A 25297-nucleotide genomic window follows, 5' to 3' on the forward strand; every position below is an offset into this window, starting at 1 on the left:
TTTATTCCTTTATATTATGTGGTTCGTAGGATCTTAATGAATTTCAGTCTATTCTAGCTGTCCGATTCTCTCCAGCTCTAATAAATAAAGCCAAAAAGTTATCGTCTACCCTAGAGCAACTTTTAATTTTTCACAGAAAAATATGCTAATACTATGCTTTTGGACATGTACTGTACCATGGCAATACCCTCTCCTCTCTGCAGAATAAAGAGTCTTATACCGCAGCCTGATCCAATCAATCCTTTTCACCATTTCTCTGAGACAGCCATCTAAATATACCTGTCATAATCTCATTACAGCGTAGGGATTAATAATGAATAGTAGCCCACCCGATCTGTGCCCTCGAGACTGTTTCCTGTTTCTGTTGTGCCAGAGGAGCACCGGGAGGTTTGCTCTGCTGCAGCATGGGGTCTCACAGACCTGCCACGCCACTTTTGTTTTTAACAACAGGCTGAATTGTATTCTTTGTGAAGCTGATTAAGACATAAGCTGAGTTTTTGTGGATGGGCCCTTGAGCAGAGAGGTGTGGATGATGCTATCAGACAGAGAGAACAGTGTCTGAGGATAGAGAGAGAGGCTATGGGAAACGAGATACCTTACGTCCCCTGACCAGTGTCTTTTTTTTTACGCTCAACCTGTTGTCTTTTTGCATGCCTGTCAATGAAAAAAAAAAAAAAAACTGTCGACCTCTCTTTACTAAAAGCTTTTAGCAAGAACACAAACACAGTGAGACTGTTCTCCAAACGAACTGTAGCTTGCCAAGCTACATACTACTCACAATTTAAATTCACTTAACTACAGTCAAGCTACACTTGTGACAAAGTAGTTAGTTACACTGCAAGTTTTTAACAAAAAGTAGCAAAATCTTCATTAAAACAATAGAAGGCTATGATACTATTTGTCTTATCTTTTTAAAAATATATTACTTTTGATGATACCGTTTATAATTACATTCAAGAGCAGTATTTATCCGGCACAAATAAATGAGTATCTTAGAGGTGGTGACAGCATTAAACTTGAACTTTACATTTACTAGAAGTGGGAATTTTATTTTTTAGTAAGGGAAAATTCTTCCTAAAACACTTTAGAATACACTTTTTCTTTACACCCTCTTCCCACCCTCAACATTTTCTGCATTTTTTTATGTTATTTTTATTATTATTTATTATCGATTCACCTGCAATTTCTAAATCCCATCCTGTTTGGAAAATTGCAAACTCCATGTCCTCTTTTTTTTTTTTTCTGATAATTATTAAAAGGGAAATGGAAAAGTTGGCTGGGGAATCCTCATTGATCCCCTCCTGTAATCTCATTTAGACTGGGTTCGCTTCCCTCCCGGGCCACCCCTCCATAGACCTGCTTCTACTTCTGTTTAAAAAGACAATATTCTGCAGTTTTGTAGCATTAATTTTCCCCTGAAATCCTCTTCATTAGATTACAATTATCCCAAAACTCAGATTACAATATCAATCAAGGTTTCTCGTTTTCACCATCTCTCTGACCATTAGATTTAGACAGGCTGGTTTTGCTACTGTAGACTTCTACACGTAGATGCTCTCTGTTATGATTAGCTAAAGTCCTGTTTTCACTGTTTTTCAGGACATCCTGAAGTTGCTGAATACTGAATGGGCATTTCTATGTTAACATGGGTGTTTGCAGTTTAGTTTCTATATATGGACAAGGTGGCCTAAAAAGGGAGATTTGCATTGTTAATGTTGAAATATACTTTGTAAAGAGCAAGGAAAATCCCTGTTTTCCACCATGTTTCTTCACAAACACACCTGCAGTCAGTCAGTTCAATCACTGTAGCCCACTCTTAAGCCCAAAGTATACATCGATTTTGACGTGAACGCTCAGCGTCTGCGTACAGTCGAACGCGAGCCTGTCACATATACTCCAAGGCGGTTGGCGCATGCGCTACGACTGCTATGAGATGCCGGACAATATCTCTTCAGGAGTTTAGACCCATAAAAATGTCTTTGTGTTCCTTCAGACTCAAGTTATACAAATGCAGGTGTTTCCAGACCTCCTCACAAACACACTCTTGACAAGCATATCTACTGTTGTTGTTTTTACCTTCATTTCCTGTTATTTACTGCCAATTCAATCTTCTACTATCATTTCTTCTAACAACAACTGCTCAAATATGAGTATTGCCACCTTGTGGACCCACTAATTGGTGCAATATTTCCAGGCACATGCACATTCTGCACGTTCAATGAGCGTTCGCATCTGACCGATGTGTACTTTGGGCTTTAGTCAGCAGCCAATAGAAATCTGAGGGTATCAGAGCTGCGTGTTAAAAAATTTCATTTTGAGACAAATTGTATTTGGTGACATACGTCACAGAATTATGTTGCCCTGTCGCCTCAGCCAAAATCTGAACATTAAAACATAAATGTTTCAATGTAAAAATGCTAAACAGATTACTTCCATTCCACGGATGCCATGGCACCTTGATTTCCTCTGTGATTGCTGTTTTCAGACCTTCAGACACTCAAGGCCTAAGGAATCACACACCCCTACCTTGATGTACAATATATATGCAAGCAGTTTGCTTTTCTAATGATCCACAGTTAACCAAATGCTGGCAGCATGTGCAGTATCCGAACAGGCCATTAGAAGAGCCATCTGATGCGCTGCACCCTGCCTCTCTCCAGCATTTGAAATCTGCCAATCGAATTAACATATTTCATAGTGGCACTTCAGGCCTGGGGGCAAGATAATGAAATGAATTACTATTCTGTCTTTTTCTCTGGGGGAAAGAGACAGAAAATCTGTAACATCTGTGCGGGTGGCTTAAATCCTTCATGCCTTTGACAGCTAGACTAATCAGATGAATTAAAAGCAGTTACTGGATGTTCTTACCGCTCTTTTTGGTCTTTTGCTTCTTCCCAAGTCTAAATCTCAGTGGGTCTTTTGTTTTGTGATGAATACCGAAGCAAGCGTAACAATCTCCCTGCTATTTGAAAGTCTTTACCTATCCTGGCGCTCAGATTTGCCCCTTCTGTTTCCATAATTCACAAACAGAATCGATTCAGTGACATGGCTTCTTTCATTTTCTCTCGCAGGAGTTCCAGGAAACACGGCAAATTCTCAATCGATCGTTTGATAGCTGTGTGGGGCACCTCGGCCAATCAGACGGCAGCATTCAGCCCCCTATGGTGATGAACAGCATCTATGAGCGATGTGCGGGTGAGTGATGGGCTCAGTATGTCTTTATCTCACAATCTCTCCACACAGCAATGAGACATTCAAGGAGAAGGCCACACAAACATCAAGAGCTAATATATTTCTCTGTCATCTACAGCAAATTTGCTTTCTAATCTCTCCGACTGTCTTTTCATCAGCTACAATGTGGAAGTTTGCTTCTTAATTTTAACTTGTGACATTGGAAGGTGAAGGTGGACAGCCAGAGACAAAATAAACAGACATGTCCAGAATGAAAGGAAGGAATGTTGGACTAGACAATGGCTCTGTTCCAAGACCTAGTGAGCTGCCTTGCTGTCTACTGCTTACAAAGACACCAGCATCCTTACCGAAATGGAACCTTATAAGTAACTGATTTGGAACACTCTACTTAGACAGAAACTCAGAACGACACATACATATTAATTCTCACTGGCGACGCTAGGGATGGCAAACATCCCGTATAGTACGGAATCGTGCCGTATATGAGGAAACAAAATTGTGATCTGTATGAAATCCATATGGGACACCATTTCTCCCGTATTTAGCGTCTCACATCCAAACTACTAAAAAGGTTTCACAAACCGAGAGAAGACCTGAAATACACCTTTTGCGTGAGTTCTGTGAGATATCGGCTGTTGCTATGCTACACGGATGCCACACTTGACAGAAGCAGCTGGGGAAAGATCAAAGACAATCAGTGCAAGTTTTCTGTCGTGTTTTCTGTCAGAAGCAGGATTTTTTTTTTTTTTTTTTTTTTTTTTTAAAACATAAAGCACTTGAGTGCATGATAAATGTTTCTTATCCAGTAAACACACCTATTCATGAAAGGACATTACATTGCATTGCATATGTCAGTGCTCGTTCTGAAAGAGAGACTCTAAATGACAGTGAGAGAAAAAAAAAACAACAAAAAAAACATTAGAAGTACAGTGCAGGTTTAGTTAAAATGCTTATTATGATTTTCTTACATTTCCCTTGTGATGTACATTATTTAATGCCAAAACTACACTATTATCCAAGGAAAAAAATCACTATTTTCATGTTGTGTTTTCTCTCCCATAAATATCCAATATAATCAGGGTTTGAAATAACATTTTGTCTCACCAGCCACTGTGGCTATTAGTTTCCAAGGTCAATAGCCACTTACCATTTTCACTAGCCAAAATCCCCCACCTCACAAAAAAGTGATAAAGGTAACTGGAGACTGTAACTGCATGCATTTGTTTCGATATTATTTGAACAAGAATTATATTAGTTTAGCAGGACACAGGCCCAACAATTTAAGTCACCTTAAGAATAACTATGTCATGGACAGTTAGAACAGGGCAAATCTGTTAATAATTTGTCCATAATTCATGAAAGTTTTAATCCTTTCATACTAAATTGTACTTGCCTATATGAAAGTTTACCATTGTTCTACCCTTGTTTCACAGTGGCATTTGTAATGATAAGGCCATTATCACAGGTAAGACCATGGATTGCTCCTCATTACTGTTGTTAGGTTAATGTAGATAGTCTTTTCTTAAATAAACCATAGTATTTAAAAAAAATAAATAAAAGAAAAACATACAAAAGTAAAACACTAGTAGCCTAAACATAAACCTTTAACCACAACTTTTACAGTTGTTATAAAAGTAGACTAATAGATTCACTAATAGATTAAATATAATCTATACAAATAAACTGTTAGTGCAGGAAAAAAAAAAAAAAAAAAAAAGTAATACTCTACCAAATACCAAACCATTTTATTAAGGATGATGATGTGTATTTTAAAAACTGATCATGTGTGCTATTTGTTTCCTCTTTACCTCGTCAGTGCTGTTTATAATGAAGAGGATGTCTAGCAGTCTGAGGAGTTTGATTTCCTCCATATAGAGCTTTATATTAGAATGTTCTCTGTAGAATTCAGATGGGTCATATAAGTTTTATGGTCTCTGCCTGCCGCCCTGATATCAAGTGAAGCCCGACTGAATAACAAAAGTTTCACTCTGGAGCACGCTGACCGTACATTTCCACTGGTGTGTGTGTGTCCACTGTTTTCAGTTAATTCTGATGAAAATCCACCTCGCGAGCGTGGCACTCGGCTCCCATTGGAATGAATTGAAAACGCTCACTTCACTTTGCTCACCACACGCCAGTGGACACCCAGCACGATGTGGACGCGGCGGTTTGCGCGAAAGCACTCTTAATTTGCCTCGCACAGATGCACGTGTAAATTATAGGCATGATGTGGTGATGGGGGCGTGGTCTTGTGTCTGTTTCCGGGAGAGAGGGTGTGGTGTGGCTTGTCAAGCTGGTTGACATGTTCTCCAACAGCTGTTTCTTGTTACAGTGATAGCGGGTAGAGGTCTCAAAACCAACCGAAACATGCCAGAGAGTGGAGAGAGAGAGGGACACGAGTGTACAGCGACTGGCATGTCTTATTTTGAGTGTTCTAAAGTTTTTAGTATTGTGAAGCTGAGATTTCAAGTAGTTTATGCCTGAGTTTTGTGAAGCTGAAGATTTCAAGAAGTTTATGCTGAGTTTTGTTACACTGAACTGTTTGAAATAAGAAATGCATTCTGAAGAACACACACAGAGAGTGTGGAAGGCAGAAAAATAAAAGCCTACCTGCGTGTCACTGCTCCCCGTCTCCTCCTTTCCCCTGAATAGTATCTCAGTGGTAACCACCGGATACGTGTGGATATCACCATGCACACACCGCACCTTCACCAAACTATTTGTGCTCAATGCCCCTTCTTGTACCAAACGTTGGTGGATGGAGCTTCCTACACCCGTGGGAACGGACTCGCCAACCTGGGAGGGATAGCGGAGAGAGGCAGAGTTGGCAGGAGAGAGAGAGGGCTGAGAAGACCCCCCCTAAGCGGGGAGGAAATATGGGCATAGGACCGCCCAGCATCCTGGGGGCAGGGACGGGAAGAGAAGAGGCGGGGTTCCCCCTCCAGCAACCATTTTCGGCAGGCGTCCAAGAGCTGCTGTGCAAAGGCGAATGGGCGGCTGTGTTTTTCCCAGCTTCAGGGCGCGGAAGTGCTGTCGGCTCTGTTCGGGGGTCCAGCCAACCCACTGCAGAATGGCTCTCTTCAAGTCAGCATAAATGAGGAGGTTGGCTACGGGGAGCTGTTGGGCTGCAAACTGTGCTTCCCCGGAGAGTAGTGGCAACAGTCGGGCTGCCCACTGGTCAGGCAGCCATTCCCACACATCGGCTGTCTTCTCGAAGAGGTCGAAATATGCTTCAGGATCGTCAGCCGGCCCTATTTTGATGAGGGTGACCGGTTGGACAGCCGGAGTGGGCTCCGGGGCCACAGCAGCAACCCCCTCGTATCTGATCAGGCTCTGTAATGCCTGTCGTTCCTCCGCTTGGACCTAGAACAGGAGTTGAAAACGCTGCTCCTGCTCCAGCTCGACAAGGGCCTGATGCTGGTTCTGATGGATGCCGGCGAGGGTCTTAGGTTTAGAACACAGCAGTTGTCTGGGCTTTTCTGTGCATGTGCGGTACTGGAAATGTGTTTGTACATGAATGTCTGTCACTATCAATATAGTATGTACATGTACTTTCTTTGTCTCTGTCTCTCATGCCTGGAAATACTTTTTTTTTTTATCGCGGCTGTATTAGAAGCTGGAAGTTTTAACTTGTCTGAGAATTGGGGCACATTTGCAATTCTTTTTATGTGAAATGCCTGTGTTCATAGTCTGTTGTGTGGACCATCTCTTTAAGCAAACATGAAAGAGTAACACTTCTCCTCCAGGATTTCAACACAAGTAGAGAGAGACAGAGAGATAGAGAGAGAGGGGCTTAACATGGAGCTGCCTACTTTATGTGTCTGCAGCTTTTCTTGAGGAGCGTGTATCACACACACACACCGTGCTCATTGGGATTCCCAGAGTGCGCAGTGCTAAGAAATAATACAAATAGTCCAATATCAGCCACATCAGCTTCATATCTTCCCTGCCTGCCACCTCATGCTTCTCCCCCTGTTGTTTATTTTCATGATATACCAATGCTCTCATATTCTATATATATGCTGTTCAAAAATAATCTGTCTTTTCTCCTCTGCAACCTGGCTGGAAGTGGTACAGGGTATATCATTGTCTCTAGGGTTGGGTGGTACTGTATATATTGTGTGACTGTAGAAATATGTCAAATGATAGAAATTCTGCTATATTCTTTATACTGCAGAATATCCACGACATGATTTAAAACATCCAACACAGAGCAGAAAACTACTATACTCTTCAACTTTGTGTTGATTATAAAGGGAGCAATTTAGTACTATAGATGTAGACTTAGTAGATTAATCTATCTGCTGGCGACTGACTGGTAGACACAAGGTTGTAAATGATTGCCAAGCAATATCACAACTTAAAGGTGCACTCACTAACTTTTTGTTTGTGTCATATTCGAGTTACAGTGACACCTAGTGGTGTGAATGCAGAATCATTCAAAATCAAAAGTTTTCATTTACAGATTGCCATTGCAGAAATTCACTATTCACAATTAGCCATGATTAATTGAATCCAAGAGTGAAAGTGTCCAATAACAAGATGGTTATTGAGATAAAGTGAGTAGTATTCAGCTGGTCATGTGATTCTAAAATGGCATCCCCCATGAGAGCGCCCCTCTCCCATGCATGTAGAATGAAACAGCTTTTATAACTTACTGATATGACTAGAGTCCTCATCTCATGTGAGTGCTCATGATTTTATACATAAGTTTCAAAATTAAATTAATTTCTTTAGAAGTAAAACTTTTTTTAAATTGAGAAAAAATAAATACTGAGTGCACATTTAATATAGAATTCAAATGATGAAACACTGTCAAAGGTGTGTATATTAACTATTTTATATTCAAATGGCTTTGAACGTTCATCCATTAATAATGTATTACTGTTGACTCCAGCCAGGTCTCCTAAGCAACCAAATTGGCTCGGTTGCTAGGGAGGGTAGAGTCACATGGGGTAACCTCCTCGTGGTCCCTATAATGTGGTTCTTGCTCTCGGTGGGGTGTGTGGTGAGTTGTGCGTGGATGCCGCGGAGAATAGCGTGAACCCTCCACACGCACTATGTCTCCACGGTAACGCGCTCAACTTGCCACGTGATAAGATGCGCGGATTGACGGTCTCAGACGCGGAGGCAACTGAGATTTGTCCTCCGCCACCCGGATCGAGGCAAGTCACTACGCCACCACGAGGACTTAGAGTGCATTGGGAATTGGGCATTCTAAATTGGTGAGAAAAAGGGGAGAAAAAATTAATAACAATATATTACTGTTTTTATTTGTTTTATTCAAGTGTTATACTGTATAATGTGAATTAGCTGTTTTTTGTACTGTTGCCATTAATCATTAATTTGCTATGATTATTTTTTCCTATTAGTTTGAGTCCAACAAATAAAAAAAAGGAAAAACAAAACAAAGAAAATATTCATATACAATAGTGTTTTAATGGAGTTCACTTGAAAAAAAAAAAAAAAAATGCTTCTAATATTGTTCTTATTTATTGGATTTTTTTTTTCTTTTTTCATTATTTCAATTTTGCATTATAAATTATATTATCAGCATAAGAATTTGAGTGAAAAGTTGAAATGCAAAATTAACACACATTTCTTAGTATTTGGTATGTCCCCATTAGCTTTAATGACAGCATGCACTTGCCCAGACACTGCTAGCATAGACTTCACAAGTTTATGCAAAAATTAATGTTCCATGCTATCCCATATCTATATAATGTAGCTATGTAGTAATTAAATACAGTACCATTACTGCAATATAAAATGACTTATATAAATATATAATTTGTTGGTCATTCCACCCACCATTAGTTGTTTCATAAGCAAAAAGAATAAAAATAGAAAGCAAGGGGGAAAAAAAAGAAGAAAAAAAAAGATGGCAAGACCTCCGCTCTTATGATTGTGATTGCCTTGTTTTTCCTCGCCCTGACCTTGAAGTCATTAAGTTAAAATGTGTTTTATCTAAGCCATGTTTCCACATGCACAAAAGTAATGCAGTCCACTCATCACGTAGCGTAACAAACAATTTAAAATGCATAATGCCCTCATCCAGAAAGTGCTGAATTTTTTAGCATGTCACAGCCATTTAGGCTGAAGGAAGTAATTTACTGGTAGTTGTTTGAGCTGTAAATGAATGCTAATGATTTTGTACTTATGTATGTGTATTGTGTTTGCGTTTGAAGTGGTGCTACTTGGGAGAATTAGCTCTAATTATAACTCTGTTTAACAGTGAGCTAGAAGCTGAGGAGAGGGTAGAAGTGTGGGTTGCTATGAATATTGCTGTTTCTGAATTAGCCTGAACTCTGTCCATCTATGCTGTGGGAAGAGTTGTTCTCTGGCCTCAAACGCCTTCATCAGAGGATGAACTTTGAGCCTGTGGAGTTTAAATGCAGAGTATAATTTACTTATTTTATGTATGGCCTTTTTACAATCCGAACAAAAACTATTGTACAAAAAAGCACAGTGGCACTACCCTGGTATAGTGTTTTAGGATGTTATATAGGGTGTTAGATGGTATTACCAAGGTACTGAAAGATTACCATATCCATATAGTATTGTATTTACATGGTACTCCAGGGAAGACCAGGTACTTTAAAGAATTCCACAGTATTACCATGGTACATGTGCAAGAAAGCATTTTGTGTAATCCAGTCATTTCATTTTAGAGAATACCTCGTGTAAACATACAGTAGCAATGCCTAGCAAAACCCCCATTATTCTGCATATTTTCAATATGAATACTGTACACAGTTATGTATCTGTCCAGTGTGTGTGGTAAGAGATTCATACCCAGCCCTCTTTAAGAGAAACATGGGTTTTATTTTAGGTAATGTTTAACGATAGGAGATATTGTGCTATTGCTGGTAAGAGATCTGGTAGCACCTGCCGTGTAGGATTAATAACCCTCTTTTAGCTGGAAGAGCCATTGATCCATCATCTTCAGATGGAACAACTTATTCCATTTCGACTACACAGCACTTTAGAAGATAAATAATCATGAGTGCATGCATGTGGCTGAGAATGTGTATATGTGTCCATGTTCATTTTTTTCATTTACTCCAACATCAGTTCATCTTTAAAGTGTGTGTGTATGCGTGTGTCTACAGACTTGATGTATTACGGCAGTTGTGCAGCACACAAACAGACGAGATATATAATACTAATAAGCAGTCATTCCAGCATATTTTGATGAGTAATGATGAAGTTGTGCTGGGTGGGGCGCACTGATCTATGTGATTGTCAGGCCTGATTTCCAGCTCCACTTTGCCAAAACACAGACACTTTATCAAGAAGACAGAGAAGAACGTGGTCTTCTTATCCCAGCACCCCACAGCAAGATGTTAAAGAAATAGTTCACCCAAAAATGAAAATTTCTTTCTTATGTGGAACAAACAAATGAGATAGTATAAATCTTCATGTAGCTGTTTTACGTACAGCGACAATTCATTCACAGTGACCATAGGTTTTAAACTATAAAAATGACAAAATGCACCATAAAAGTAGTCCATATGACTTGTGTACAATATTCAGAGTCTTTGGAACGCATGTTATGGCTTTGTGTGATGAGCAAGCCAACATTTAAGTGATTATTCAATGATAATGTTCTTTTACAGTGAGAGGAGTAAAAAAGTAAAAGAAGTAAAAAAATCGCAGCAACCCTGATAGAGTCTGGTGAGTTGAACTCAACAAATTCTGTTTTCATCTCAAATATTGTTAGAGTCATATGGACTATTTCCACTCGTCTTTCATGGAAAGCATCTTTATTCCATACAATGAAAGTGAATTGTGACTGAGGCTACCATTCTGTCTTAAAGTCTTCTTTTTTGTTCCATAAAATAAAGTAATTAAGGTTTGAAACAACATGATGGTGAGAAATTATGACAGCATTTTCATTTGTCTTAATTTTCTTTTCAAGTATTTCTTAAAAAATAAAAAAAATCGTTCATTTTTGTATTTTCTTCTACTTTTTGCCCTTTTCACATCCAACTTGAGGAAGTGATTCAGGAAGTTATTACAGTACAAGTGTTGGGTCCATTTCATTAACACCTGATGAGTGACTGCTTATTACATTGTTCATGCAAAGCACTCAGTAAGTGTCTGGGAATCTGAGGCATTTGTTTAAATTTTTACGTCGTTGGCTCCCAGACAAAGACCTCTAGCCTTGGTTGTGGTTCTGCAATGTTTGACCTAACATACGTTAATCAGGCCTTTGTCATAACGGGCCTCAGATACCAAAAACATAATCGGGTAAAGAATGAGGAGTCTTTGAGTGGCAGTTACACACACAAACACACAATCAGAAACCACTCATTGTTGTGTCTTCCTCTTAAGCAGGTGGTTTAAGACATTTGTGTTGCCTAGCAGAACCCTGCGGTAGTGTAGTCTGTTTAGGTAAATGAGACATGAGGCCAGTACTCATCCTGCTAACAGCGTCATGTCTTTTCTAGTTTTGTTGGGCTATTTTTCTGACATGTACATGTATCTTTTACCCCTCTCACACACTGAATACATCAAGCAAACACACACACACAAACTCACTCATACGTCCACCCTGTAAATCAACCAGTCAATTAAAGGAATAGTTCACCTAAAAATGAAAATGATTGTAATATGTCAAACTTGACAGACTGGGAGTGAATGTGATGTTGTGTCATATATATCGCCATTCTGTGTGTAGATGGAATACAGGAGTCCCACAATGAAAACCATCACAATGTTTTGTCGTCTCGCAGCTGTGAACAAGCAACATGTATGCCAAACGTTTATCCCATTTGGTGTTTGCTATTGTTGACAAAAGAAATATTAGCAAATGGTGGCGTACTATTGTTTGGCAATTTTTAATAAACCGTCATCTACAGAGGCGCCATGTTGGTTTAGCAATTGCTATTAAATAGCATGCGCTAACATAAGCAATGATCCATAGAGTAAACAATCAATAAATACAAAAGAAATATAAAATAAAATGAATAGAGGAAAAAAAAGATGATTAACTAAATCAGTGTAGAACAAGAAACTAACTTGATAATGAGTTGGGAAGTACCATTAAACAAGAATAATTACAATTAAAAAAATTGCTTAAAGACTTAAAGCTAAATATCATATCTTAGTTTATGCAGAGACAAACTGTAAATTCAGTCATGACACTCAAAATAAATTAAAGGTGTTCAAATGAATATGACGAGTTGGTCGTTTTATTCTTGGTGGACTAGATCTGCTTATGCTGTTGTAGAGCATGTATGAAGACTTGCTACAAGTGGAAAGTACATAGACATACAATGTTGCTGCTGCTGCACATTTAGACATACATAAGTCATGCTGCATCAGTCATTTTGGACATGCTGCTGCACAATTAGACCTAGATACAATCCCTGTGAAGCAGATCTAGATATGTGCTGCTGGGGAGGAGGAGGGTTTCTGAGAGAAAACTCTGCAGTGCTGCATTGAAACTGGCTCTCCTGCAAACAACTACTCTTCTTAAACCTGTTTGAGAATAATATATTTTTTTTTCAATTCCATTTGATGTCACTAGAGGTGCAGTGATTACATGCTTAAGCTTTAAGTATGCGAATAATAGTAATAATACACATTAGTTTAGCGAAAGAATCTCTAAGCCGCCATCTCTCTCACTCTGTCAGACGTACTGTACACACCCTGTCACAAGCTTAACCAAGCTTAGAAGGTTAAAAATCAAGTCAACCTGAGGCCCTAGTCCTATTATCATAGGGGAGAAAGATCATTAAAGGTGAATTGAGATTGCAGTGTTTTGGAGTTGATAATGGTCTCAGTTTCTGTGTCTGTCTCAGCACTCTAGCCAGACTGTCACCTCTCTCCACTGCAGTCCTGACCCCAGCAGACCCCTCTTAAATGAGCCTGCATAATATTTCCACTGAGCTCTAATGATTGCTTTTCTCTCTGTGCGGTTTGCTTGTTCTCTCTCAGTTTCAAATGGGGGATACATTCACATGGAAGAGGGGGATGATGAAGGGTTTTCTGCTAATTTGCACAGACAGGACAGCATGAAGCTTCAGCAAAGGTAACGTGGATTTGACTTTGACCATCAAAATTGACATACGTGTCTCTTATTCCTTATTTTAGAAGTTGGATTTAGAAACTGCATGTTCAGGGATTCAGTACTTTTGAATAAAGGTAATAGAGAATTTAAAATATGCCCTGTGTTTGTGTGTGTCCAGTGTGAATTCAGTTCTTCATTCAGCGGACACTTCTGTGGCTGATGGAGGTCAGCGGGGTCCTGCAGAGCAGAATCATACCAAGTCCTCCAAGAGCATCGATCTGGGTAAGTCAACCACCCCTGCAGGCTCACTTCACTTACAGACTATATTCACACAGTCAGTGGTTTGGATTGGCAACTGCATGTACAAATGGTGTGACTCTTGAAATGTATTATCACCCATGATTAATGTCTTTAACCAAAGTGACAGTGACTTAAATATAAAAAAAAACAAAACAATTGTGACTTCTGTAACACCAGAATGTGTTTTCACAACTGACCAAATTTTATTTATTTAGCAAGTCCAGTCAAGTTGCAAGTTATTCTGTCAAATGCTAATAAAGAGTCAGCCACCTCGATTGCATTCGCTTCGAGTCAAGAGGGTCATTTAAATAATTTCAGGTCAAGAACCAATCAGTTAGCTATTAACCATCAATTAGCTAATTAGCAACCATGGACCCTTTTCACACATCTGCATTTGTGTTTCTATTTGCATAAACTCTAAAAAGAAGACATCTGGATTTGTCTTTCCATGAATTTCCAAAAGATGCTGAACTTTGTACGAGCTCGGTGGGTTCAGGCAATTAAACGTGGAGAACTTCGTTATTAAATGAGTAAGCCCTTTTGTCTGTGGACTGCATTTTCAAGATGAGGACTTAAGCAATTGCTCACAGGTGAAATTGTGTAACGCTTTGAAATCTGAGCTGTACCGTCACGGTTTCAATGGAATGATTACACATCACAACCAACACGAGAGTGTGTGTTTGACAGGGTTAGAAGTCTGATGGAGCAGGACATGGGTCTCTCCACTCCTTCTCAACCTGTGTCACCCCCCATCAGGTATTAGTTTCACCAAGTACTTTTGTTGTTGCATTTTTGCTTTTCTGGCGACAGATTTGTTGATTGTTCCTATACTAAATAAGTCTCTGCCTACTGATTAAGAGCACAACCTCACAACAATAATTCATTTTTATCAACTTGCCTTTGTATTCATGTAGATTACCCTAAAAAACAACCTGTAACCTTTGTTGATGAATCCATTTGGACGATGCAGTCAATGTATCGGCAAATGACGGCAAAACGATTAAGGACTGTGAAAACACAAACAACTCAGCACTGGCTGTATTACGTTTACCCAACTATGACAACTTCAGCTTCATGGAAGTGTGAAAAGGGTCCATTTCTTGTAATGCCCACACAGATTAGAGGCTTACTCTACTTCAGAAAATACATGAAAAATATGCAGTGAAATCATCTTTCCTGGTTGGCAAAAAGGAAACCAATAAATCCAATAAAATATTTTTAAAAAATTAAAAAAAAAAAAAATTAAAAAAAAATCCATTAATTAGATTTTTTTTTTTATTATTATTTTTATTTTTTATACAGTTTTCTCCCTTTTTTGTTTTCTTTTGTTCAATATTTTTGACACATCTAATTTCATTGGTAGTGTACTTGAGAGTGGATACCATATGTACACATGCAGTATATATTTAGCATATAATAAAGAGAATGGGAAACCATCCACTTGCTAGTAATCTCTTTTATATGAAATGTGGTCTGACTGGTGTAAGTGCATGCTTGGGGACAAATCAATACTTCTCCTCATCGTAACACAATTAATCCGTGTTACGCATTCCAGCGTTGCCTTGAAAATCTAATCAGTGGCCCTCTATCTCTGATCCATCAGTCTTGTTGCAGACCAAATCTGTGTAACACAATGGCATTTAAAAAAAAGAACACTTGTGACAGTATTGGAGAGCTCATAATGATAGAGGGCAGAGGGGGGCTGCTCTCCAGTGACCGTGGCGACTGTAGCTGTGGTGGGCGGCACAATGGCCAGCCTGAGCGAGCCCTGCGGTCCAATTCAACCCTGAATAAAAACCCACTGTAATTTGGTTCCAAGTGCTGAATATGAAATTGGATCATCTTTGATATGAGTGCTAGGATATTAATAATACATAACCAATAAAGAGAGCTCCCTTTAGTTCATGAATAATAGAAAGTTTTAATAGTTTTTAATTGAAATTTTTTGGTGTACGCTCTTACTCACCTGGGTGTGGGCACATTAAAAGAAAAATGAAAGATGTGAATTATGGCATTGGCTTTTTCTCTGGGTACCCTCGGAGGCGTGAATAGCTATGAGGATATAAACCTGTAGGGTAGATTTAGGTTTACAGCTGCATAATGGCATTGTTTTGATTACTGTGAATGCAGTGATACGAGAGCTTTAGTGTCCTTTTTTTTTCCCAGGGCGGTTGGAAGTTTATTAATAAAGAACGCTGAAAGTACAGCAATGATATTGTTGTGAGTGTTGATGGGGTCTCAGATAAACCCTTCCGGATTATGTTGCCTTTTGAATTTGCCTATTTGTTGCATGCAAAGTGAAAATGATATATCTTTATTGGAGCCATGTCCCAGCAGTTGGGTTGATCTCAGGAAACATGTCATGTATCACCCCACAATCAAAATAAAGAAAACATAAATTATATATATATATATATAAAATAATTATTGTATTTTAATTATATTTTAATTTATAAATGAAGCCTGTATCTAGGCCATTAAGATTTTCTTTTTTTTTTTTTTTTTTTTTTTGCATTGTGACATTTTTATTTCAAAACTCGATCACCATTCTCACACACTGTGGACAATTTATTTTTATTTTTTATTTTTTTTCAGAATACTCCCAATACAAAAAAAAAAAAAGACTCTGTATTCATAAATAATATTTTTATGTGTTTATAATCTTATGATAAAAATATTATTATTATTATTTATTTATTTATTTTTTATTTTTTCCTCATCCCAAATTTGTAAGCATGTACAGTAATTCTGGTTCTGTTCACAAAAAAAAAAAAAAAAAAAAAAAAAAAAAAAAAAAAATATATATATATATATATATATATATATATATATATATATATATATATATTTATATTTATATATGTATATTGTTCCACTAGATGGCAGCAAGTAAGTTTTTTTTTTCTCTCTCTATCATATTCCATCACAATATTACAAATCTGAAATGTAGGTGGCACTCTAATGCATTTTAGCCCTCACAGATTTGCTAGTCCATAGACATTCAAACAAATATTCAGTTTATGCACCACCCTTATCGTTTCATTTAATATATCGGCCTCTGAGTGGACTAGAAGCTCAATCTAGGTGTCATTAGAAAACTGAGAACATTGTATCATCAATAGTCAAAAACATATTTTTATGATGATTTGTTCAGCATGTTTTTCCTGCTGGATGACATATATTGTTCTGGACATCAAATATATAACATTGGACTTTTCAGCCAAGCAAGCTCACAGAGTTTAATGGGGTTTACCCCCTCCCACAGAAAAGGAATAATGAGAGTGAGAGAGGAGATTATAGAAGTGCTGGAGCTGCAGATGAGAAGACAGAGATGTTGTGAAAGAGGAAGTGGACCCTCTGGATGACTGCTTCTGAGAAATGGAGAGATCACTAAAACAGAAATGAGATGGCTGCTTTAGTGAGTCATTTTCCATACAGGTGTGATATGTGCACGGCTCACCATGAGAATTGAACAGTGCAGCACATTTCCACACATTAGCTAAGGATGACCCTATTAGCTCGCCTTTTTACCCCCCCGTAACACACCGAGTGAGGAATATTTCACTCTCTTAAAACGCTGGATGCAGCAGAATTTCAATTACACTTCATTAGTTTTCCATATTTGGTTCTTCCAAAGTAATGTTTCAGTGGTGGCAGCCGACTACGCCAACAATTGATTGATTTTCATTACTTTATGTAAGAGTGTTTGTGTGTTTCTACTTTTCTCTAATAGTCTCACTCAAAACAACAAACATGTTTTGCTAATTTCTAAATGAGATAACAGATAAACAAGGAATGCAGAACTTTTGTTTGATATCTCCAAACTCCTGAGTTTAATGACCTCATCTCGACTATAACCTAGAACCGCCGCACAGCTGAGCCACTGCAGGAGTAGATCACTCAGAGATCACCCTCATCTATCTAAAAACCCATCCTGAACATTCAGTTATGAATATAAGAGCTTCATGAACCAAGTTGTGATGTTAAAAACATTTTTTCGTGATTATTGGAGTGTATGTGTTTTTGATAAAGAACTTAATTAAATTTTGTTCCATGGGCGTAATTAACTAACTGCCGACATTTGCACTGAATAATTGATTCATAGGACTGGCTAAAAACATTGATTTTCCAATTTATCATAATCTTCATTTGAACAGTCCAGTGTTGATTCTAAAAATCCTTAAATTTATCTTTTTACAGCCAAAAATAATTAGAAAAATGTGAATGTGAAAATAAAGACAATCCTTCCTGACATTGAAACTTTAAAGAAATCAATACCTTGTTGAATTGAGAGCTTGTGAATCAGAATCGAATCAGGAAATCAGTGCATATACCCAGACTCACTGCCCAAATGCAAATACATTTGATCATTCAATAGACAAAACCGATGACACATAACACAGCCTGAATTACTGCTGCAGTGAGTGAACTGTGTAAAATGGGTACTAGCATAATTGCATTTCTCTATACTAGCCTCTCCAGAAAAAAAAATCTTCATCTCCACGCGCTCATACGATTGCACTTGAAGATGAATACTTGCACTCAGAGTGCTTTATGCCTGGCTTCTTTTGATCAGAAATTGTCCTAAATGCTCGTCTTTCATCTCAGTGTGGAGATCCAAGGCCAAAGTGTGTTATTCTCCCGGGCTTTTGTTCTCACCAGCAGGGTTGGAATACATTCGCTCCATGAGCGTGCGTCTTTACTGAGAAGCAGTATTAATTTACATATTTTGTATTGTTTTAGCCCTCTCCCTGGAATCAGAATTAGATTTGTAATGCTGAAAAACAACATCGTCCCATATTCCATTTTAGGAATGGGCCGAACAGGAAAAACAGGAAATAAGTTGTCTAAGTAATGGGCATTGTACAGTGCACAATTGGTTTGTTGAGTGTGTGTGTGTGTTCAGTAGGGCATACATGAGTGAGAGATGGACATAAATTGCTTGGTTTTTACTCTTTTGTTATGTGAGAGCTCTATAACAATGTTTGACAGACAACAAATTGCACTGTTTATTTGTCTGTCCTACTATATCTAGACTTTAGTAGTTTTGCCAACACTATTACTGTGGCTCATACTTAAAGGTGGAGTATGTAATTTCTGTGCCTCTAGTGCCACTAAACGGAATTGCAAAATAATAAACAATGTTTTCAATGTTTTCGATGGGGGGCATATTTCCATATGTTGGTCAAACAAAGAGATAGTCCCACCCCCAACTCAAGCCATTGGTTGAGTAACATTGTTGGGAGGGTCTAAGCGGGTCCCTCAAAACAAACAGAGCAATTTTAAAAGTGCCACAGAAAGACAGTGCTTACAGTTTCCAACAAAATTAAACTACAAGTGGCTTATATTAAGCCGGGATAGGAGAAAGTATTTTAGCACAGAAAAAGTTACTTCAGCTTTGATTTCAACAAACGCCTACAGTATCACAAAGTATTAATGGAATAGTTCACCCAAAAATTACAGTTTTCTCACTATTTACTCATCTTTAAACCTCTCAAATTAGTTTGACATTCTTTCTTCTGCAGAACACAAAGATATTTTGATGGAGATGTGTTTATATCCATACAATGCAAGTCACTGGGGACCAACACTTCTAAGCTCCAAAAGGGACATAAAGGCTGAGATGGATAGATAGATGGATGGATGTTTGGATGGATGAAGTGTGCTGTTTCTTTTTTAAGCTTTCAGGCTTACAATTTTTGCCTGGTAGACAATAAAAGGGTTGAAAATCCCATAGACTTGCCTTGAAATAGGGACCTGAGCCATATCTAGGGAACAGTATATTCAGGGCCAGTAAGAAGCCACCCAGAAAACTCTAGCAACAACACAGCAACTTTGAACCCCTTAGCAACCATAGCAAGGCCGAGTCAACCACCCTGAACACCCTAGCATTGTGGCTGCGAGTTTTACACACAGCAGGCACCACTCAAGTACAATTCTATTTTTTTAGACCTTTATTTAGTATATATTTTAATTACTGTATTCTGTAATTATCTTTAATGTGAATTCATCCATGCAAATAATGTTTTGTTTAGTTTTTTACTCAGAAGCAGAATTCAAAGGCCTGTAAAAATGACTTGGGGGTGAAGACTTAAGTTATGCGAGATGTCACATTGGGTTTTGTATGCTGATTGGCTAATTCAGCTCCACGCGCATCATTGTAGTCAAGACAAAAGATAATCCAATTGTTCCATATAATAGCGTATTGTTTCACACCCTACATCCTTACTTCCTCTGGTAGCTGCAACCACTGGTGCCAGCCAAAAGACACAACATCTTCAAGTTATTTTTGCTGCTGAGTCAATAAGCTTTCACACATTTGAAACAATGATGACATAATTACCCCTCCACCCATTTTAGATGGATTTACGACAATTTACTTTTGTTCTTCTTGGATGTAAAATCACAATTTAGAATATTATAATAATAATAACAGTAATAATGATAATTATTATTATTATTAGTAGTAGTAGTAGTAGTAGTATTAGTATTAAGTTTCACAGAGAACCCAATCAGTTCAAATTCTCAACTGCATTTAGAGTGACCAGTGCCTATTGTGTCTGTGTTATTACACAAGTATTTTAGAGATATGTCTGTAACTACTATGTACTATGTAAAAAAAAAAAAAAAAAAAAAAAAGTAAAAATACTTTTTGTGTTGTTATTTATTATGTTGTACTTGCATGGTACCTGCATGCAATTACAGTACATCTTTACATTTGACTGTTTACCCTACACCTAACCCTACATGTTCCATACTCGTAACTCAGTATCAGCAAATGCAAATCTCTGCAGTTATGCAGAATAATACTTTAATTACTGTATATACACAATAAGTACATTGCATTTAGTGCTTAATTTCTATTTTTGGATTTTTATTTATTTTATTATTATTTTTTTTTTATTTTTTATATAAGTACATTGTAGTTAAAGGCACCTAATATAAAGTGGGACCAGTGTTTGTTAAGCTGGCTTTTTTAAGCTTGTGCAGTCTATCATGACATGACGGATCACAGCCCACTGAGAGCTGTGTTTAGTCTTATAGCTCTCGTCTGCTGGAAAAATTGACCTCATGAAAAATGAATGGGATTATTTAAAAGAGATTGCAATGTAATGAAAACCTATTTCTGGGTGCTAGGCCGTTACTAGCTCACCAGCATTTGCCTCTCTCCCATCAAATCCTTTTTTCCGTGGATTACCCGTGCCTCTACTGCTATAGCTTTCCTCAATTTAACATCGTATCATATTTGTCACAGGGCCCAAACCCCAATAGCCCCAGGTCTTAATACATAATGTACATTTCTGCCAGTTTCCACCCCCTGTATTTTTATTTGGGCTTTTACTTCTGAGGTAGCAGGGCTGGAACAGAAACTAGTCGACTAATGTAAACCATAAAAGCTCTTGAAAGCCAACATGTCTTTTCTCTCCCTTTTAGTGAGTTGGCTGGATTCTTTTTTTAGGGTGTTGGAGTTTCACTTATGATTTATTTTCAATATAATGCTGGTTGTGAATGTGGGGAGTTTGTGTTAACGCTATAGCTGGCTGGATGTAGATGTGTGTGCCCTGACGTTAGATTGACTGCAAATAATTCTGCCTTGGCTTTAAACAGGGATTGTGGTTAGAACTTGAGAGCAAGAGTTATTAGCAACAGGACAGTCTAACTCTCTTTCTCTCTCTCTCTCTCTCTCTCTCTCTCTCTCTCTCTCTCTCTCTCTCTCTCTCTCTCTCTCTCTCTCTCTCTCTCTCTCTCTCTCCCTCCCTCACTGCCCTTTGGTGATTCTTTAAAAATGAATAGCATGCCCTGTGGTTGTGTGGTTTTACTTTGTTTACCAGTGTGTGGTATTTGGGCATAGCTTTTTTCTCTTGATCTAAGCAATCTTTGGTCCGTCCAGGTGTGCACAGAGAGCATGTGCTGCCCACATGCATGTACACACACACACACACACACACACACACACACTTCATCCTCAGTTGGACCTTAGCATTAGCAGACAATTAACAAGCACTCTAATGTTTTTGTCCTTAACTATACACAAAAAATAAAAAATAACATATCATTTTATTATTTTTAACTATGAGTCAAACTATGAGTAAAATAGTATAATATATATATATATATATATATATATATATATATATATATATATATATATATATATATATATATTATAATTTACTAGACTTTTACCCTTTTACACAAAAATGAATAAATAAAAATTAGATGTTGTTTGTGAGTGTGAAGGTGCATATGTGAGTATACAATAGTTTATTACATCTAAACTTTGTTTTAAATTTGTATCTTTAATTACATGTTGTCATAAACAACCAGTCTGTAATTGCAGCTGATTTAAGACCTGGTTTCCACCTGGAATTATGATGTGTTTTTGGTGATCGGATCACATGTGGTCAGTGTTAAACACAGATCTATTTTATTTTATTTTTTATTTTTTTTCCCCAGAGCTTTTTTAAATGGTTCCATTCTAATTGGTGGAAGAATGCAGATGTTTAAGAACTGTTAACAACCAAATATCATAAATCATTTATAAATTCCAGCCTAATTAGTATTAGCAATTAGCAATCATTAAAATGTTACCTGCATGACTGTGTTTTGTCCCTTTCCATCTCCATCTCTCCATGGTAGATGAAAGCAACATATACGCTTCTTTCAGGACAGAAGTCAGGTAATGAATACACTCTTTGCTTTGCTTGCTTGGCTTGCTTTGGATCAGAGCGTACACACACATGGTCAAGCCCACAGCTGTGTCCGGTCTGACTTCAGTGCTCTGCTGATAGACTTGTTCCGTTGTGGTTGTACTTGATGGATAGGCCCCTGAGGGTCAAGTGTAGACCGCTGTAGTGAGCATGCTGGGGCATGTGGGCCTGGAGAGGAGAGAAAGAAATGTGCAAGGCAGGGAGACCAAAGGGTTTTAAACATTACATCTTGATTCTGTCCCTGCACTATGCGAACTGCCTGAAGCTATGTGAAGACCCTGGTAAAGCATCATAAACACTGTCTCTCCTTGAAAGCAAATCCATTGCAGTCTTTGTCCATGGGGTATCTTTGAAATTGTGAAACTTAACCAGTAAATGATGTGGTTAAAGTTTTAGTTCACCCAAAAATGAAAATTCTCTCATCATTTACTCACCCTCATGCCATCCCAGATGTGTATGACTTTCTTTCTTCTGCTGATCACACAGATTGTTAGAAGAATATCTCAGGTTTGTAGGTCCATACAATGCAAGTGGATAAAAAAAAAGCACTTTAAAGATCCAAGAAGCACAGTCGTAGTAAAAGTAATCCATATGACTCCAGTTGTTAAATTATTGTCTTCTAAGTCAATATGATCGCTTTGGATATTGAATATTACGCCCTTTTCACAATAATTGTTTACTTCCGGTCACTCTCCAATGTATATCCATGAAGGGGAATTAGTTCACATTGCCTCACGCATGACTTAAGCGCACTGGCATGTTCATGTGAGACCTGACGTGATACAACCGTAAGTGCAGCTCGATTTGTTTACAAGAGAATGCTGTTCACAAGCTTTATTGGTTTTGCTTTCATTTGAACATGTTGTATATACCACCAGCCAACCCTTAGCTCATCCATGATGCCTAGAAATGCTGCATGTGTCTATAAGACTCAAAATGCTGTCTAGGTACTGTAGGCAGCTGACTAGGTATTGAGAAACGTGTCTGCATGGTAAGTTAATCTTCCGTGTGGCATATGAGGTGATGAAACATGTTTCCAGCAGATGCTTTCTACCTTATGATCTCTCAGTCTCTCCCATCATCCCTTACTCCTTTTCTCCTTTTCTCCACTTGTCCTCTATAGTATGGCCATTGCATCTGGATGGAGTCCTGTTATAGTAAAAGCACTGACATGATGAGGTTTTCCCTTCTAATCAGTCTTGCTCAGTCTATTCAGAATTCAGAATGATTCAGATCTTTCCTGTACTGCAGTGTTTCTTATGTACCCCCACAGCCAATCAGTAAAGCTCAAGTACCCCTTCATCAACACCAAAACTTATCATTAATATTTCTAAAATGGCCATTATTACAATGACTCACTTTTAAAACCATAAACAATTGGTACTGTGAGTGAAAAAACAGGGTCACCAAGTATGTTTTTCTCTCTTTAATGAAACACCTGAGCTTGTTTGTCTTTCACAAGTTTTGGCTTGTCTAGAGGCAGTTTTCGTTTTTTTTTTTTTTTCTTTCTGGTGTCTGTCTATTTATACACATACTTTCTACATGTATATTACCAAGTCCAAAACCTACACATTTTGTATCCTTTCATCAAAGGAACTGAATGTGTTAACTTTAACTGTTAAGGAGTCATATGCTATGATCCATTTAAAGTCAGACATGGGTCAGTCCTACGTGATATCTCCCGACATCCAACCATGAAGCGTTCCGTTGCCAGAAGCTTTGAAGATGACATGACGAAAACAAAAGTGCAGTGTTTTGCAGATTATAAAACTGTTGGCTAATGTGTTTCTAAAAGACGGGGGGGGGGGGGGGGGGGGTGTTGGGAAGCTCAGCAAGTAAAGACGCTGACTACCACCACTGGAGTCGCAAGTTAGAATCCAGGGCATGCTGAGTGACTCCAGCCAGGTCTCCTAAGCAACCAAATTGGCCCGGTTGCTAGAGTGGGTAGAGTCACATTGGGTTAACCTCCTCGTGGTCCCTATAATGTGGTTCTTGCTCTCGGTGGGGTGCGTGGTGAGTTGTGCGTGGATGCCGCACAGAATAGCGTGAAGCCTCCACATGCGCTATTTCTCCGCGGTAATGCGCTCAACAAGCCACGTGATAAGATGCGCGGATTGATGGTCTTAGATGCAGTGGCAATTGAGATTCGTCCTCCGCCACCTGGATTGAGGCGAGTCACTACGCCACCACAAGGACTTAGAGCGCATTGGGAATTGGGCATTCCAAATTGGGGAGAAAAGGGGAGAAAAATCACATGAAGGCACAATTTTAACAGCTGAAGTTAACTTGACGCACCATCTAAAAATGCAGCGCTCTTGTGAGAGATGCTAAAAACACAGTGTAACTTGACGCAGTTGTCAAAAGACATCAATCTGGTGAATGTTTACTTGGTAAACAATTGAAAAACTGCGCGAGTGGTCGCAAAAACACATTCAGTGTGAACAGCCCCTTATTCACATGGCACAGCACTTGCTGAAGTTTCTCAGAGTTACTTATCAAAAAGGCAGCCTTTTGTTTCAGTTGATTGTTGATAAATATCCACTTTATCCAGCACTGTTTGTTCTCTGTGTTCGTAAATATTTGATACTGTTTTAATGAGTGAGAAACCACTCCGAATGATTCCACGAGAGAGCAGTCCGAACGAACTAGACTTGAATCACGAATCTATTCGGGCTGTTTTGCAAGCTCATTTGGCCAATTAATTGAAAAGAACTGACTCAAATGAATTATTAATTTGTGAATTGGGCATCGCTAGTTCTTTTAAACAGACAACAGAAAGGTGGGACACGTTATCATTATTGCTAAATATTTGGAGAGAAAATGTTTCTCAGGTCAAGGTCAGTCAGAGTGCTAATGGTACGCACGGTGCGTACGACTGCAGGTGCCACTGCATGAAATCAAGACTCAGAAATCAGGTGCTACTAGGGTTGTAGATTTCTTGTAGAGCTCAATCGACAGCATTTGTGGCATAATATTGATTACCACAAAAAATATATTTTGTCTCGTCCCTCCTTTTCTTTAAAAAAAGCACAATCTTGGTTCCAGTGAGGCACTTACAATGGAAGTCAATGTGGCC

General features: G+C 38.3%; 1 protein-coding gene across 1 annotated transcript in view; it reads left to right on the top strand.

The window, feature by feature from the left end:
• LOC127447692 (partitioning defective 3 homolog B-like) overlaps window positions 1-25297 on the top strand; it is a 466221-nt gene that overhangs the window by 253212 nt on the left and 187712 nt on the right. Inside the window, 3 exon segments of the mRNA XM_051709699.1 lie at window positions 3072-3195; window positions 13138-13231; window positions 13389-13492. Of these exon segments, the coding sequence (XP_051565659.1) occupies window positions 3072-3195; window positions 13138-13231; window positions 13389-13492 (322 nt within the window).

Source organism: Myxocyprinus asiaticus, chromosome 11, assembly GCF_019703515.2.
Source record: "Myxocyprinus asiaticus isolate MX2 ecotype Aquarium Trade chromosome 11, UBuf_Myxa_2, whole genome shotgun sequence".
Classification (NCBI taxonomy): domain Eukaryota; kingdom Metazoa; phylum Chordata; class Actinopteri; order Cypriniformes; family Catostomidae; genus Myxocyprinus; species Myxocyprinus asiaticus.